The sequence below is a fragment of the Xenia sp. Carnegie-2017 genome, unplaced genomic scaffold (genome assembly GCF_021976095.1).
Source record: "Xenia sp. Carnegie-2017 unplaced genomic scaffold, XeniaSp_v1 HiC_scaffold_22, whole genome shotgun sequence".
NCBI lineage: Eukaryota > Metazoa > Cnidaria > Anthozoa > Malacalcyonacea > Xeniidae > Xenia > Xenia sp. Carnegie-2017.
In genome coordinates, this window is record NW_025813485.1 from 15,112,685 (window position 1) to 15,127,424 (window position 14,740).

A 14,740-nucleotide genomic window follows, 5' to 3' on the forward strand; every position below is an offset into this window, starting at 1 on the left:
CATACATGTGTGTAAAATTCTATCATATATCTGTGTAAAATTCTATCATACATGTGTGTAAAATTCTATCATATATCTGTGTAAAATTCTATCATACATGTGTGTAAAATTCTATCATACATGTGTAAATTTCTATCATACATGTGTGTAAATTTCTATCATACATGTGTAAAATTCTATCATACATGTGTGTAAATTTCTATCATACATGTGTGTAAAATTCTATCATACATGTGTGTAAATTCTATCATACATGTGTGTAAAATTCTATCATATATCTGTGTAAAATTCTATCATACATGTGTGTAAAATTCTATCATATATCTGTGTAAAATTCTATCATACATGTGTGTAAAATTCTATCATACATGTGTGTAAATTTCTATCATATATCTGTGTAAAATTCTATCATACATGTGTGTAAAATTCTATCATACATGTGTGTAAAATTCTATCATATATCTGTGTAAAATTCTATCATACATGTGTGTAAATTTCTATCATACATGTGTGTAAAATTCTATCATATATCTGTGTAAAATTCTATCATACATGTGTGTAAAATTCTATCATACATGTGTAAAATTCTATCATATATCTGTGTAAAATTCTATCATACATGTGTGTAAAATTCTATCATACATGTGTGTAAAATTCTATCATACATGTGTGTAAAATTCTATCATACATGTGTGTAAATTCAGACACACATGTGCAAGGGCGTAGGAAGATTGATAATTGGGGGGCAGGCTCCTATTCACATATTCACGTCATGATCCTTTGAAAACAATGGATTTCAAAGGAACTTAACTCTGTATATCATGAATATGAGCCCCAAAATTATCGATCTTCCTACGCCATTGCACCTGTGCATAAAAATTAGAAATACCTGTCTGTAAAATTCAGAGACGCTTGAGGGTAAAATTTAGAGCTGTGTAAAATTTAGACATACCTGTGTGAGTTCAGCTTTAATATAGTTCAAATTGACAAGAATATTCAAGTCGACCGGTCGAAACATCAGCAGATTGGACTCCTTTGCACTAAAGTCGTGAAGATGTAATTCATATGACATAACTGAACGTTCAAAATGCGATACACTTCGAGGATTGTATTCGCAATACATCTGATGGGCACCAAAATAATTTTCCTGTAACAAGTTAAAATATTGTCAGTCATTACAACATGCTACATATCGATAGCTGTCATATGTATGTTTAAAGTTGCTGTTAATATGAACAATTACACGAGTACAAAAACATACACTTTTTCTTTCATCATTTATAAAGAATGCAAATAAAGAGCAAAACGGATAAAGTAGAATCACTAAGAACAAAAATGGCGTTCCACGTACCTTTATATTAATCAGGGATTTAAGAAGCATTCCCACAAGTTTGAAAGCACACGAGTTTGCATTGAGTTCCACGCTTATAGCATCAGGTTCAAGTTCAGTGGGCTTTTGTGGTACTTCTACACCATTAGAGCGAAGTCTTTGCTGCACATGTTCAAATGTTTCACCATGCATGATTGGATGATAAAGATAACTTATAATGAATGAAAGTGTTGGCGTGGAAAATATATCAACCCATCCTTTTTCTAATTTTGTATGTCGTCTCCAGCCTGAACTAAGTCCGCTCTCATCGTAACAAGTATTATGCTCTTCTCCACTATCGTTTTCCTCTTGATTAACATTTCCCGTTGTCACCAAACCAGGAATGAACTTACGTTCTTCATCACGAACAAGTGACAGCAAGCTACGGCGAAGTGTATTTGATTCAGGAACATTTAACCTTCCAACAAGTTGCTCAACCTATACAAACAAAAACATTCACAACCCAGTACATAAACATGTTGTAGTCGAAACAAATGTAAACATTCACAACCCAGTACATAAACATGTTGTAGTCGAAACAAATGTAAACATTCACAACCCAGCACATAGACATGTTGTAGTCGAAACAAATGTAAACATTCACAACCCAGCACATAGACATGTTGTAGTCGAAACAAATGTAAACATTCACAACCCAGTACATAAACATGTTGTGGTCGAAACAAATGTAAACATTAACAACCCAGTACATAGACATGTTGTGGTCGAAACAAATGTAAACATTCACAACCCAGTACATAGACATGTTGTGGTCGAAACAAATGTAAACATTCACAACCCAGTACATAGACATGTTGTAGTCGAAACAAATGTAAACATTCACAACCCAGTACATAAACATGTTGTGGTCGAAACAAATGTAAACATTCACAACCCAGTACATAGACATGTTGTGGTCGAAACAAATGTAAACATTCACAACCCAGTACATAGACATGATGTAGTCGAAACAAATGTAAACATTCACAACCCAGTACATAGACATGTTGTAGTCGAAACAAATGTAAACATTCACAACCCAGTACATAGACATGTTGTAGTCGAAACAAATGTAAACATTCACAACCCAGTACATAGACATGTTGTAGTTGAAACAAATGTAAACATTCACAACCCAGTACATAGACATGTAGTAGTCGAAACAAATGTAAACATTCACAACCCAGTACATAAACATGTTGTAGTCGAAACAAATGAGCAAAGCAAGAGTTAATTAAAGTACATTCTGGCAAATATAGATCACTTGTTATGAAAAAAGGCTGGCGAAAAACGTCCAAATTCAGATACAAGTTGCAAAAACGCTTATCTCAAACTCAGTACTAAAACAGTTTGTTAAGCAATTACTCACCTGGATCAAGAATTTAATCTCCTCTACTTCGGGAAGAAAATTTGTGAAAGACAAAACAAACGACACATCCAGCACCTCGCCACACAAACCTAATTCAGCTGCATAGTTGGAAAAAAGGAAAATGTAAAAATCTACTTTATATCAAGCGAAATGAAACAAAGTAGGGGGTTTAAGCAGCCACCAGGTAGCGAGGTTCAACATTTGTAGCAACCACCTGGTCTAACGGTTCAACATTTGTAGCAACCACCTGGTCTAAGGGTTCAACATTTGAAGCAACCACCTGGTCCAGTGATTAAATATTTGGAGGAATCGCACGCACGAAAGTTCGACAGTTTACGAAACTGTCTGCACCTGGGGTCCACTATGAAGAAAAGTATCTCAACTCACTGTTTTCTAGCCAATTGCTTGAGCAATCAATCCAGTTGTAGTCATTCGCCATCCAAATCATCTCAAAATCTCGGAGAGATATATTCATAGCCCATTCATAAGGAATAAAGGTGAGAATATCCGACGCAGTTTTAGCAGACCAGTCATTTACAAGATCTATATATTTTTGGAAATGATGTGTTATAATAGAAAAATTCCAATTGAGTGTCTGAATCAATAGCCTCAAGTAATTGCAACAATGCGCACCTTGAATAAAAAACTTTTGAGCAAAAATGAAGAACCAAGTTGCTTTGTTGAGAACAATATCAGCTGACCAATATTGTGTATGATTCCAGAAACGAGGCATTGTAATATTAACGGTTAACTAAAGATGAAATATAATATTAAAAAATAATAAAATTACAGCATACACCATAAAATGAAACCACTGACTTTCAGTTCTTCTGCCTCAATGAGTTGACGAAATTTTAAACTCGTGGAAACTTCTACTTCTAGTAAATGAACTACGACAGACGACATGTAACCATATTCCTGAATACGCCATGGCTGGAAAACACGGATTTGGGATCCCCGACCAACACATAAATGAAGAGCTTGTGTTTCCTGAAAAATATGGCATTAAAGAGATGAAAAATCAAAATTCTACAAATTTAATCACAACCAAATGTAGTAATTATTAATTTGAATAAAGCTTGCAAAGTCTTCTAATATTAACCTGGTCTTTGGTAAATAAAATATCCAGAGTTGAATTACTTTCAAAGTTGAACGTGACCTCCAAACCAATATGCTCCCTTCGATGGCCAGGTCCAAGTGCTTTACTAACAGCATGCTCTTGATAGTCAAAAGGATAGAAAAATTTTTGAAGTTGATCCCTACAGTAAAATAAAATTCATCTTTTCTAACATAACTAAACTTAAATCGTCTACAACACTATAATCTATAACATCATCGTTTTCTACTAAATCAACGTGTTATTCAACTTTACCACCGTGCTTCACTAAACTATCCCGTTCTATTAAACAAACATGTTCTTCTACACCATTCTGTTCCCATAACAATCATTCCATTCAACTCTACCATGCTTCACAATCATTCTAAACAACTCTACCATGCTTCACCATCATGCTATTCAACTCCACTGTACTTCACCACCATGCTATTCAACTCCACAGTGCTTCACCATCATGCTATTCAACTCCACAGTGCTTCACCATCATGTTTCACCATCATGCTTTTCAACTCCAATGTGCTTCACCATCATGTTATTCAACTCCACTGTGCTTCACCATCATGCTTTGTCATCATGCTATTCAACTCCACAGTGCTTCACCATCATGCTACTCAACTCCACTGTGCTTCATCATCATGCTATTCCACTCCAATGTGCTTTACCATCATGCTATTCAACTCCACAGTGCTTCACCACCATGCTTTGTCATCATGCTATTCAACTCTACCATGCTTCACTATCTTTCTAATTAACTCTACCATTGTGCCCTACTAAACCATCCTTTTCTGTTAAAACATCGTGTTCTATTACACCATTGTGTTCTACTCAACTATATTCAACTCTACTATCGTGCTTCACTAAACAATCCAATTCAATTAAATCAATCGTTATCTACAACATCAGTCCGTTATAGATAACCATTTATATTTTGGCAAAACTATTACTTGCCTTTGTCGGTCGGCCCAAGGTCCATAACTTATTGACGTCGATTTTTCAAAAGTGACATCAAGATTCCAACAAGGGTCTGTATCAATTGCATTTTCACTTTCAGTACTTATCTCAGGCACCATACCTACAGTATTAAGTAGATATATTGAACATACATACATACATAAATATTTCATGAACATGTTTGTCCAAATGAAATCTGGGAAATATATTCACAATATCAGCATACCAGGTACATCCTGTATGTAATTGATCAGACAAACTTGCGACTGCAGAACAACAAAACCTTCACCCATGTAACGAGGTGGACTACAAATACATCAATACTGCAGATATCAAAAGAATGAAAAACAACACAGCGAAAGAACACTGAACACGTGATAAAGAGAGCCTGTGGCTCAGTACTTTAAGTAAGCCAAATGAATTCGGAGCAATAGAGGAACATGGTTTTGTTAGCAAATCTAATATGGTTCAACAAAATGTATGCAACCAAAAACAAAAACGCAGTTTCTCAAAAATTGAATGATCAGAACTTAAAATAGAATAAAAAATAGAACTATTTAGAATAAATAATGAAAATAATCACTCGTCTTTGTCTCCATTATAACCATGACTTGGAGCCAACATTACACGGATATTTTTACAGTCACATGTAACTGAATGAGCAAATTGATCCAATGATGAAGAGGACTGAAAATTCAATAACAAATCTTATTTAGTGCGTCGTAAACATCAATACGTCATTGACAAATACATTCATACATATTTTCATCAAATGTACATAATTCATGAAGAAAACTGTCCGCTCATGATAAACTGTCCTTATATTCGACACTAAACTCTACATATGCTGCATAGAATATTTACCTCAGTAATTCTGTATGTTGTAAGTGCACTTTCAAAATGAAAACAAAGAGTTGTTTTCACCAGTTTGTTTCCAAACGCAATCTTCCCCTGTACAAAAGTAACATAATGTAAACATACCCACCTATATGTCAGTGTACCCACTTGTACCCACGAGTCAAATTCGCAAACAATTGTTGCAAATAACGCACTCAGAAAGTTTCTGGCAAAACATTTAACCATAACAATAGCATTTAGAACAAACTCTTGAAATTTATCATCGTGTAGCTATAATTTGCAGTTGCCATAATCATTTCATCAGGATGAATCCATAATGTTTTTATCGGAAGGTGTACTAGCACTAATCTATATTGGATTACATTTTGTTGGCTACTTGTTGCCGTAACATGTCAAACTTTTTTGTTGAATTCTGGTTAAAACCTTTTTATTATGATTGGGAAAATGTGCTCCATTAAACGCAAATCACAATTGCTTTTGCTTGATTGCTGTAATAGTATTTTGTAGAGAAATTAGTACCCCTCAAGCCAAAGCTAAGAGGGTGCACCCCCCTCCACACACACACTGAATCCTCCCTTAAATGCATCCCTGTCTTTCATTGTACTGTCATGTGTCAACTATTAGCTATATGTAGCTACGATAGAGACTCGTATAGGCTGCGTTCAAACTAGCATTTGCGTATAAATAAAATACCAAAGAAGCAATTATTACACTTTTAATTTCAATAAATGTTGATGAGGTACGATCAACAACAAATCCTCATTTCTGTGTCCAACCTTCAGAACCAAACCATAAGCAGTGCCCCAGTAGGAATTGAATAGTTACTTACGGTATTAATTGTAAATTTGATGGTTGGAATAAGATCCCTCCAATGAAACTTCCCATGAACGTCTGGAACTAATTCACTGAAAGAAAAGATTCAATTTATTTGATGATGATGGAAATCAATGGAGATAACAGAAATTGCCAACGTTGAACATGACGCATCAACACCTTATGTTTGAGTCTCCGTTAGTACTTTCCGATGATTTATGTGCATCTACATGAAATGAAAAGACAAGAAAAGAAATTTTAAGGACTAAAAATCGTACGAGTAAATAAACACAAACGAAATTGCAACAAGTACCTCCGTAGCGATCTTTTTTATACAAATCCTTAAGTCGATCATATACATCTGACCTGAAATAAAACAGCATGAAGGAGTAAGAAAGCATGTAAAATATTTGAAATTTGCAGTGATTGTAATAAGCAAGATTACATAAATTTAATAAAATGTATGCCACCGTACCTGTTATAGACATGCAGCTCTAAACCATTCAAAACAACAGATAATCTGTCACTGACATTTTTCGTGCTTAGCTCCACTAAAAACAATTAGTTTCTTAATGCATCTATTTTTACATACAAATTTATAAAATTAAAATGAATAATATCATGAAAACATCCACTACACTGTGATTGGTAAAAGCATATAATTGTTTGTGGTTTCTAACAATAAAATATAATTTGACCATCAACTGATGTATTACCATCACTATTTGGGTTAAACTGTTTCCACCAATGAAATATAACATAACCATCAACCAATCTGCCCAAAATAAACCAATTCATTTTTCTCATGAGCTATTAATTTTGATACAGTTTCAAGAGCATGCATTTTAAGCAGGACCATTACCCTTTGTTTAGTAGCAATAGCGTAGCAAGCCTGCAAGTTTGCTCATTTGATGCAAATTTCAGAGAATTATCATTATTCACTTCTTAAGAAATCTATTCACTGTTTCAAAAGGGACTAAAGACATGGCAGAACTAAATTTGCAGGCTGGCTATATGTGCCACTGTTAAATTTTTCATTGTTTTGAAACTGTATAAAATGGTTGGTTAAAGTAACAACACCACATTATACAATTATATGTAATTTAATTTCTATTTGGGTTCTTGTTTCTAAGTATTTATGTTAGTTAGCAGCTAATTCAACACATCCAATCCTGCGTTTAAGAGCAGCAAATTCATCACTTTTTTTGGCAGTTTGTGTTTTAAATTTTTCTGCAAGACCTCTACTAAACAGTCAACCTGTATTATGCAGTCAAATAAGAAATCTCCTAGCATGATTGTTTAATATAGGTAAACTGTGATTAGATTCCATAAAAATTCACACGAACAGCCTCTAATCCTCTATTCTCAATTTTTATACAAATACAATACATGAATACAAACATATGGACACACAAATATATCTTGGATTGTACCTCAATGTGAAATCTTTTGTAACATACAAAATATCTCGGAACATCAACTTTCCCGACAACACAGAGATAGAGATTGAGCCTTAAATAAGAACAATTTATGTAAATGAAAAAGCAATTTTCCTTAAACAAAATTCAACCTACCAATGCTTAAATTATTCATGTAAATGAAAAAGCAATTTTCCTTAAACAACATTCAACCTACCAATGCTTAAATGATCATCTTTGGAAATAAATAGCTGACTGAAAACTTTGGTAAAAATAAAAGCAACAAATCGGGAAAAATAAAAGCCCATGAATAGAATCCATAATGATAGAAAAAGACAAGCCAACACAACAAAAACCAGACCAGGTGATTCATCAGAAACAGTTAGTGGGCTTAGGGTAGATGAGGTGTTATTCATGATTGGTCAATTATTTCCAGTTGTAATAACTCATTGTCCAAGTGAATAAATGTTTTTTAGTTAATTGGAGTGCATGGTCTTTTAACTTTCTTGAAGAAGTCATCCAGTCCTGCCTTTAAGAGCAGCTAATAGTAACTGTAAGTCTGAAACACAGAATTTAAAGAGATTCACATCCTTATTTCATATTGGAATAAATTATGTGGATAAGACAAACAAGATCACGATCACCAAAATCACTGAATTACAGCAGGACAAAATAACAAAACAATTATTTTGCGGCCATTTCATACTTTAACTTATGCTGTCATACATGATGCAATCGTGCAGCATCCTTGGACGATATAACTGCCAGACATTTAACAACCTGTGCTTGTTTATTAAAAATAAAACTGAACACTTCGGCTTTAAAGCGAGTACATAAAATAATGTGAAATTTCCAAAACCAAAACCATGCCGAACAAAAGCACATTTTAGTATCGGCTGACAGCAAGGCATGTCTGTGCACTCAGTAAAAATGGATATCAGATAAATGAAGATACTCCCATCAGAAACAAAAGCAAACACAATAACACAGAGTAATTCGTTACCTCGGTTGAAGCCACTAAAGAATATGATAAAGTAGATATTAAACTCAAAATATTGTTATGAAATGTTTGTTTCCTTATAGCAATTTTTTTTAGTTTCATTTATGTTTCATTTGTTTTCACGTTAAGAAATACACGACTATTTACGATTAATAACGAACGCAAAACGAAGGATTTTCCAGCGATAACATATTGTAATACTTGGCAAACGCATTGCCAAATACAAATAGTATGACTTGGGATTTGGCTGGCTAGAATTTGCATCACTGATGTGCATGTCCGCATAAATACATGAAAATCAATGAAAATTATACTTTATGATCATTTTTTCACTCCTGACACTGATATTACACTAATTTTTTGCATACAAGAAGATAAGTATTTGAATAGAGGGCGCGGGCTAATATGTCATTGGCTAATGCCTCACTGTGCCTCACTCGTGACCAGTCCTGCAAGAAAACTTATAAAAAAAACTCAAGTCGAAATTGTAATAAATTTCAAAACATTAAACAAAAGTCTATATAATAACGCAACTTAAATCATTGGCATAGCCGAATACTAGCTGCCTAAGACAATGACTACTATAGACTATAGTCAAGAATTTTCTGTCCTTTGCCGTATATTTCTTTTTTTGTCTTGCTTAAACTTTCTCTTTTTAAAGTTAACGTCATTCACAAGTGAATTGTTTTGACTCGAAATTGGCAACTTCCTTTCCTTGAACTTTACAACTGGAATTTCTTCTTGGTGAATTTCTGTTTTTGTTTCTTCGATCAGTGAATCGTCATTCCTATAAAATGTTCAGGGAAGATCTGATGTAAGGAAAACTTTGATTTCAAATAAATACACTTATTCATTGTAATCTATACCTTTCATATATTGCAACAGTTTCCCATTTTCCAAAGGGGCCACTTTCTTTAATAACGTCAGTTTTTTCATTTAACTCCTAAATAATGAATATACATACAACATCAATTCAAGAGGAAATGACTAAAGTTATAACTGTATTCTTGAAATTTGCGAATTTACCTAGTGCATCTAAATATAGAATGAAAAGTACTGTTTTGAAAAGTAATGCCATCAATTAGATATAAACAAGATTTTAAAAACAATTAATATTGAATAGAGTGCAATCAGTCCATTAAAAAAACTGGGAAAACATCTAACGAATGATTAAAATACACCACCTGCTCAGGAGGTCTATCCGATATTTGTGATAGATCACTTTGTTCAATTGGCATATTTTGTCCGCTGTCGTGATAACTACAAATTTAAACAGTAATACGCTGAGGATTTAATCAATATTATACTCCCATTTTGAAAATTATTATCAGAAAACCAATGTTGTTTATAGAGTACACAGTACCTTTTACTTTGTTGATTTTTAATTTCACTACCATAAGTAAAGCCTTCAGGTGGATCCCATCTAGATTCTTGACATAAGAAAAAAGAAGACAAGACGACAATTGACATTCAAATAAGAAATTAGGATGCATAGCGATGTAAAGATTATGCGCGATGCCCAACATGCTATAATATTTATTTATTGTGTTAAAAGAATACTACAAGTCAAAAGAAAATTGGTGGTTTGCTTGTATGGACTGAAAGCTTCATATTGAATCTTTTGAAATTGATCAATGGTTATGCTGCATACGTAGCTTTGTAGCTACATAACTACACATGCAGAAAAAAATGATTCGTGACATCTTGAATGTTAAATAAATATGATTTTTCCTTAAGGAACCTTAAAACTAGGACTACTGCTAGTCAAAACACCTGACGCCAAGTCTCCATTATATATTCTTTGCTGACACACATACATAACTCACATTGACCGATAAAGTTAATTAGGAAATATACGAAAATATCACATCAAACGAATGAAACGTAAAGAATGAACTAACCTCCAGATTGATGGTTATAATAATAGTAGTGACCTTCAGCTGTTTGATAGGTTGCCCAATTATTCGCTGTCGATGAAGAAGATTTTTGATCCCATGATTTTTTTACTTCTTGAACTTCTTTTTTTCCTACAATAATTAAGAAGACCATTGTTTACCTTTAACAGTAAAATACTTCAAAGAAAAAAGGTTCACATTATGTTGGCAAGTAGATTTAAATATTACAAAAAAATGAATAGCTACTGAAAAGCAAATCAATGCACAGAAATATAAAAAAAAGTGATGAAAGAGAAACAAATGACTTTCATAGAACAAAACTGTGTAAAAAAGGCTTACATAAGGAAAGATTTATATCATTTACAGACTTATTTATTGAATTAAGAAGTAAAATGGAAAGATTTGTTACGAAGAAAAATCTAGCATAATGAAAAACCTTTCGCTTTTCCACAGTTTAGCTCTGTCATAAATAACTAAAAAACTTACTAGACAGTATTTTGATTGAGTTTTTAGGCTGAAAAGAATCGCAACCAATGTCCTTTTTGTACGCTTTCAATGCTGCCTAGAAACGATTTTGGTTTTTTTCTGGATTTTAATATCAAAATGAAGTTTTGGTCGAGGCATAAAGAGAGTCCAGTGTGGGAGTGTTATTAAGAGTGAAGGCTGAAATATACCGCTTCTATTGCAGCGAGATCATCACAAAGTTGCTCCTGTTGTTGACGACGCTCTGTGCCTTTTTTCTTAACCTGAAAACACAGAGACAACACTAAACATGAAATTACTAATACAAAGGGAAGTACTTCAAGTTAAAGTCAAACTTTAAGATGTTAGTTCGTTCTGAAATTGGAATGTATAGTTATACAAACATCAAGGATAAATGAAGGTGCAGTTGAAAAAAAACGAACTATGTTCGCATGGAGATACTTTTACCTCCTGAATTTTAAATTTAACATTTTCCTGGTGCTTTCTTCCTTTTTCGTGAAAATCAATACTCTAAAAATTAAAGACGTATGTAATATAAGATATGTGTAAGAGGAAATATTGGCGTGGTTATTTATTTTCTCATCTTGGAAATGTCAAATTGGCGTTCATATCACGACGTAAGAAACACTTGGGGATAAAATAGAGATGCAACAAGAGTGAAAAAAAAGTAAAAACTTTAATTAAGTGAGATAAAAAATAGCTTTATCAGCCTCATTCTCATTCTTTAGATCACACTCTCATCTCTATAGATAAGCCAGTCGTTGCAGGGTTTTCATGTTGTATTTATTATGCAAAATCACACTACACACACAGATACAGTGAGATAACTGCAGTAAAATTTAGAGCAGTGACATACATCCAGTAAAAGCTTTCAATAAGCTAGTTTTAAAGCATTACATGAATGGAGAAATCAGGTAATCGATAATTTGTCTCTACAACGCCAAACTCAAATTTTCTACCTTTATAAATTCGAGAGTTTAACTCGGTTAAAATGTTTAATTTAATGAAATCTGGTTAAGTCTAATGAATTGCAATTTTAATATTCATTTTAATAGGTAATTTTTATGATTTATAACAGTTTCACGTCACTATGATTATGTCAAAACAATTAACTGCTCAAGACAGAGCAAAATAACTAATATGATAGTAATCATATTATATTGCTTTAAATTTAAAGTAACATAATATACTATTGCAACATCGTGGCCAGGGATTTGCCAGGCGGAAAGCGAATTTTCTAGATGAACATAATAGCCCAACATAAGACTTTTAAAAACCCATCACAACAATAAAAAACGTTAGAAAGATAAAAGGTTTATTTAATAATTACGTTTCGTCTCTTTAACTTAAGACATCATCAGGTTAATTGAGATGAATTTTGCACATTAGGTTTTAAATACAAGCGTATATTACAGAGTGTTAAATTACATATAAGGGGAGTAGGAAGTTTAGATGACGGAATAAAATAAAAAGGGCAGTATATTTTAGGAGTTGAAGAGGGATAGAGTTTCCTTGGGGAGAGAGTTTAAGCCACCTTAGAGTTGCCTTGGCCTGTGGTTTAAGCCTATATATGAGAATGCTTTCTGCTAATCTGCATACATCATTGTTTGAGCCTGCGGTTGGGTGTAAACATATATATAAATACATTCTCTGCACAAAAAATATAAACGATTGATTTTTATTTCATAAAAACGTTATTACTAAGCTAATGAAGCGATTAGGTGAAATAGGCGCTTCATTAGATTGAAAAAATATGTGTCAAATAAAACAAAAAAGTGGTCCGTAAGAGGATCGAACTCTTGACCTTAGCGTTATTAGCACCACGCTCTGCCTACTGAGCTAACGGACCTCACACTTTCACAGGATAAAAATACCTATTAAAAACAACCGTGCACTTGATTAGTTTGATTCTAAAATTTTGCACGATGTTTACAATAATATATTGACACCTTTACTCATACCAAAATTTTGAATTAAGAAGAGCAAAAGCACATAAAATTTGCCTTAAAGACTTTTCACTAAATTTAAAGAAACAAACCATATTCTAGATTTCAATTTCTTAAAGTAAAAAAATTAAAAAAACTCGTAAAGTTTTCATCTACAACATTCTCCAAACATGTTCGATCAATTAGAAAGACACAGGTGAGTGATTGTTCCACTATTCTACTATTTATCATATAAACTTTTCGTCATTGATCACAATGAGATATTTCGAAAACGTAAGATAATAATATAAACAACATTATATACAACATCGATCACCAGCCCGACAATTTTATTTAGAATATAATATGAAGCATAATCCGAATGAGTCTTCTGTTCGAAGTATGCATCATATTAGATACAACATTTCTAGCATGTCGCTTCAGTTGGTCCGTTAGCTCAGTAGGCAGAGCGTGGTGCTAATAACGCTAAGGTCAAGAGTTCGATCCTCTTACGGACCAAATGTTTTTAAATCTTTTCCTTGAATCGTGCATAATTTTTCAAGTGACCGACTGAAATAGACCATTTACAGAAATGAAAATATTTCTCACAACAGTAATTCATAGTGATAATTTTTGTTGTATTTCTCATCAATAAAAAATCGGGTCTTAGCCCGCAAACAATTTTATTTTGCTAACAGTGCAACTCTAAAACTCAAAGATATGCAAAAAGTTTGACTGTGATCGTTCTCTCAAATGGCAAGTTATTACTCAACAAATAGATTGTATCGTCTCGACACGCATTTCTCGGTACATTAAATACTATTTCATAAAATAAAAAAGTCCTACCGCTTTGTTATCAGCTATCCAGCACTTGCAAAATTCACAAAATTTCTTAGGTTGAGATTTCCAGTATTCTGCCCTACATCATAAATCATAATATTCATGTTGCAGTCCCCACCAGAGAACAAATAAAAATTATTCCATCCAAAAATAATTATTAAACAAAGACTTGTCAAAATGTAAACTCATTCCTCGTTAAATTTCTTCCATATTTAAATGATGAAGAGGTTCATACTTACATAACAAGATTTTATGAAAGATTGATAAATTAAAGGTTCTTTAGTATTGTTGAAATGTTCATAAAACAGTAATAATAGAATAATTTTGCAAGTTTATTACGAAATGACCAGCATTGTTTCGTTCTTGTTTTTACTCTTTAGTTCGTAATTCATAAGCCTGCATTTTACGATATGTAATACTTCATGATAATCAAATTATTAAGATCAATATTCCCAGCATCCTAGTTGTTTAATTTTTTTGCCACATTATGATCTATCAGTAGGCATCAAAACACACCAGCTAACTCGATTTATCAATTTTTACTTAATTTTCGACAATTTCATCGTTTAATTGATAAGTTTGACATTATAAGTACTTCCGCATCGTGGGCGTGTGGTTTTGTGCCTTTGCATGGTATTGGTAACAAGAAAAGTAAGATCATTGTACCACACTATGACCTTATCAGGGTCAAGACTAGTGCTG

At 33.0% G+C, this 14,740-nt stretch overlaps 2 protein-coding genes and 2 non-coding genes across 5 annotated transcripts in view; 1 reads left to right on the plus strand and 3 right to left on the minus strand.

The window, feature by feature from the left end:
• LOC124445194 (transmembrane protein KIAA1109-like) overlaps positions 1 to 9,104 on the minus strand; it is a 33,731-nt gene extending 24,627 nt beyond the window's left edge. The window contains 19 exon segments of the mRNA XM_046995902.1: positions 953 to 1,147; positions 1,352 to 1,807; positions 2,739 to 2,836; positions 3,126 to 3,281; positions 3,372 to 3,489; positions 3,558 to 3,728; positions 3,841 to 3,997; positions 4,804 to 4,927; positions 5,033 to 5,112; positions 5,390 to 5,493; positions 5,671 to 5,757; positions 6,494 to 6,569; positions 6,658 to 6,703; positions 6,791 to 6,843; positions 6,953 to 7,028; positions 7,194 to 7,252; positions 7,911 to 7,989; positions 8,113 to 8,454; positions 8,899 to 9,104. Of these exon segments, the coding sequence (XP_046851858.1) occupies positions 953 to 1,147; positions 1,352 to 1,807; positions 2,739 to 2,836; positions 3,126 to 3,281; positions 3,372 to 3,489; positions 3,558 to 3,728; positions 3,841 to 3,997; positions 4,804 to 4,927; positions 5,033 to 5,112; positions 5,390 to 5,493; positions 5,671 to 5,757; positions 6,494 to 6,569; positions 6,658 to 6,703; positions 6,791 to 6,843; positions 6,953 to 7,028; positions 7,194 to 7,252; positions 7,911 to 7,989; positions 8,113 to 8,311 (2,334 nt within the window). The 5' untranslated portion in view covers positions 8,312 to 8,454; positions 8,899 to 9,104.
• Positions 9,105 to 9,369: 265 nt separating this feature from the next.
• Positions 9,370 to 14,470, minus strand: LOC124447489 (WW domain-binding protein 4-like). Of its 2 annotated transcripts, none has more exons than XM_046998440.1 (10): positions 14,278 to 14,470; positions 14,045 to 14,117; positions 11,721 to 11,783; positions 11,465 to 11,536; positions 11,277 to 11,352; positions 10,797 to 10,922; positions 10,259 to 10,325; positions 10,080 to 10,155; positions 9,762 to 9,838; positions 9,370 to 9,682 (listed from the first exon to the last, which is right to left on the minus strand). In XM_046998440.1, coding segments are annotated over exons 1-10 (825 nt in total). In that variant the 5' UTR covers positions 14,280 to 14,470; the 3' UTR covers positions 9,370 to 9,489. The 2 variants fall into 2 exon arrangements, 1 of the variants encoding a protein (XP_046854396.1); XR_006948737.1 differs by having other exon boundaries at positions 9,637 to 9,682; positions 10,080 to 10,178.
• Trnai-aau lies at positions 13,050 to 13,122 on the minus strand. Its single transcript has one exon. It is a non-coding gene; the product is annotated as a tRNA-Ile (tRNA).
• On the plus strand, positions 13,645 to 13,717 carry Trnai-aau. The gene has a single exon. It is a non-coding gene; the product is annotated as a tRNA-Ile (tRNA).
• Positions 14,471 to 14,740: the final 270 nt, after the last annotated feature.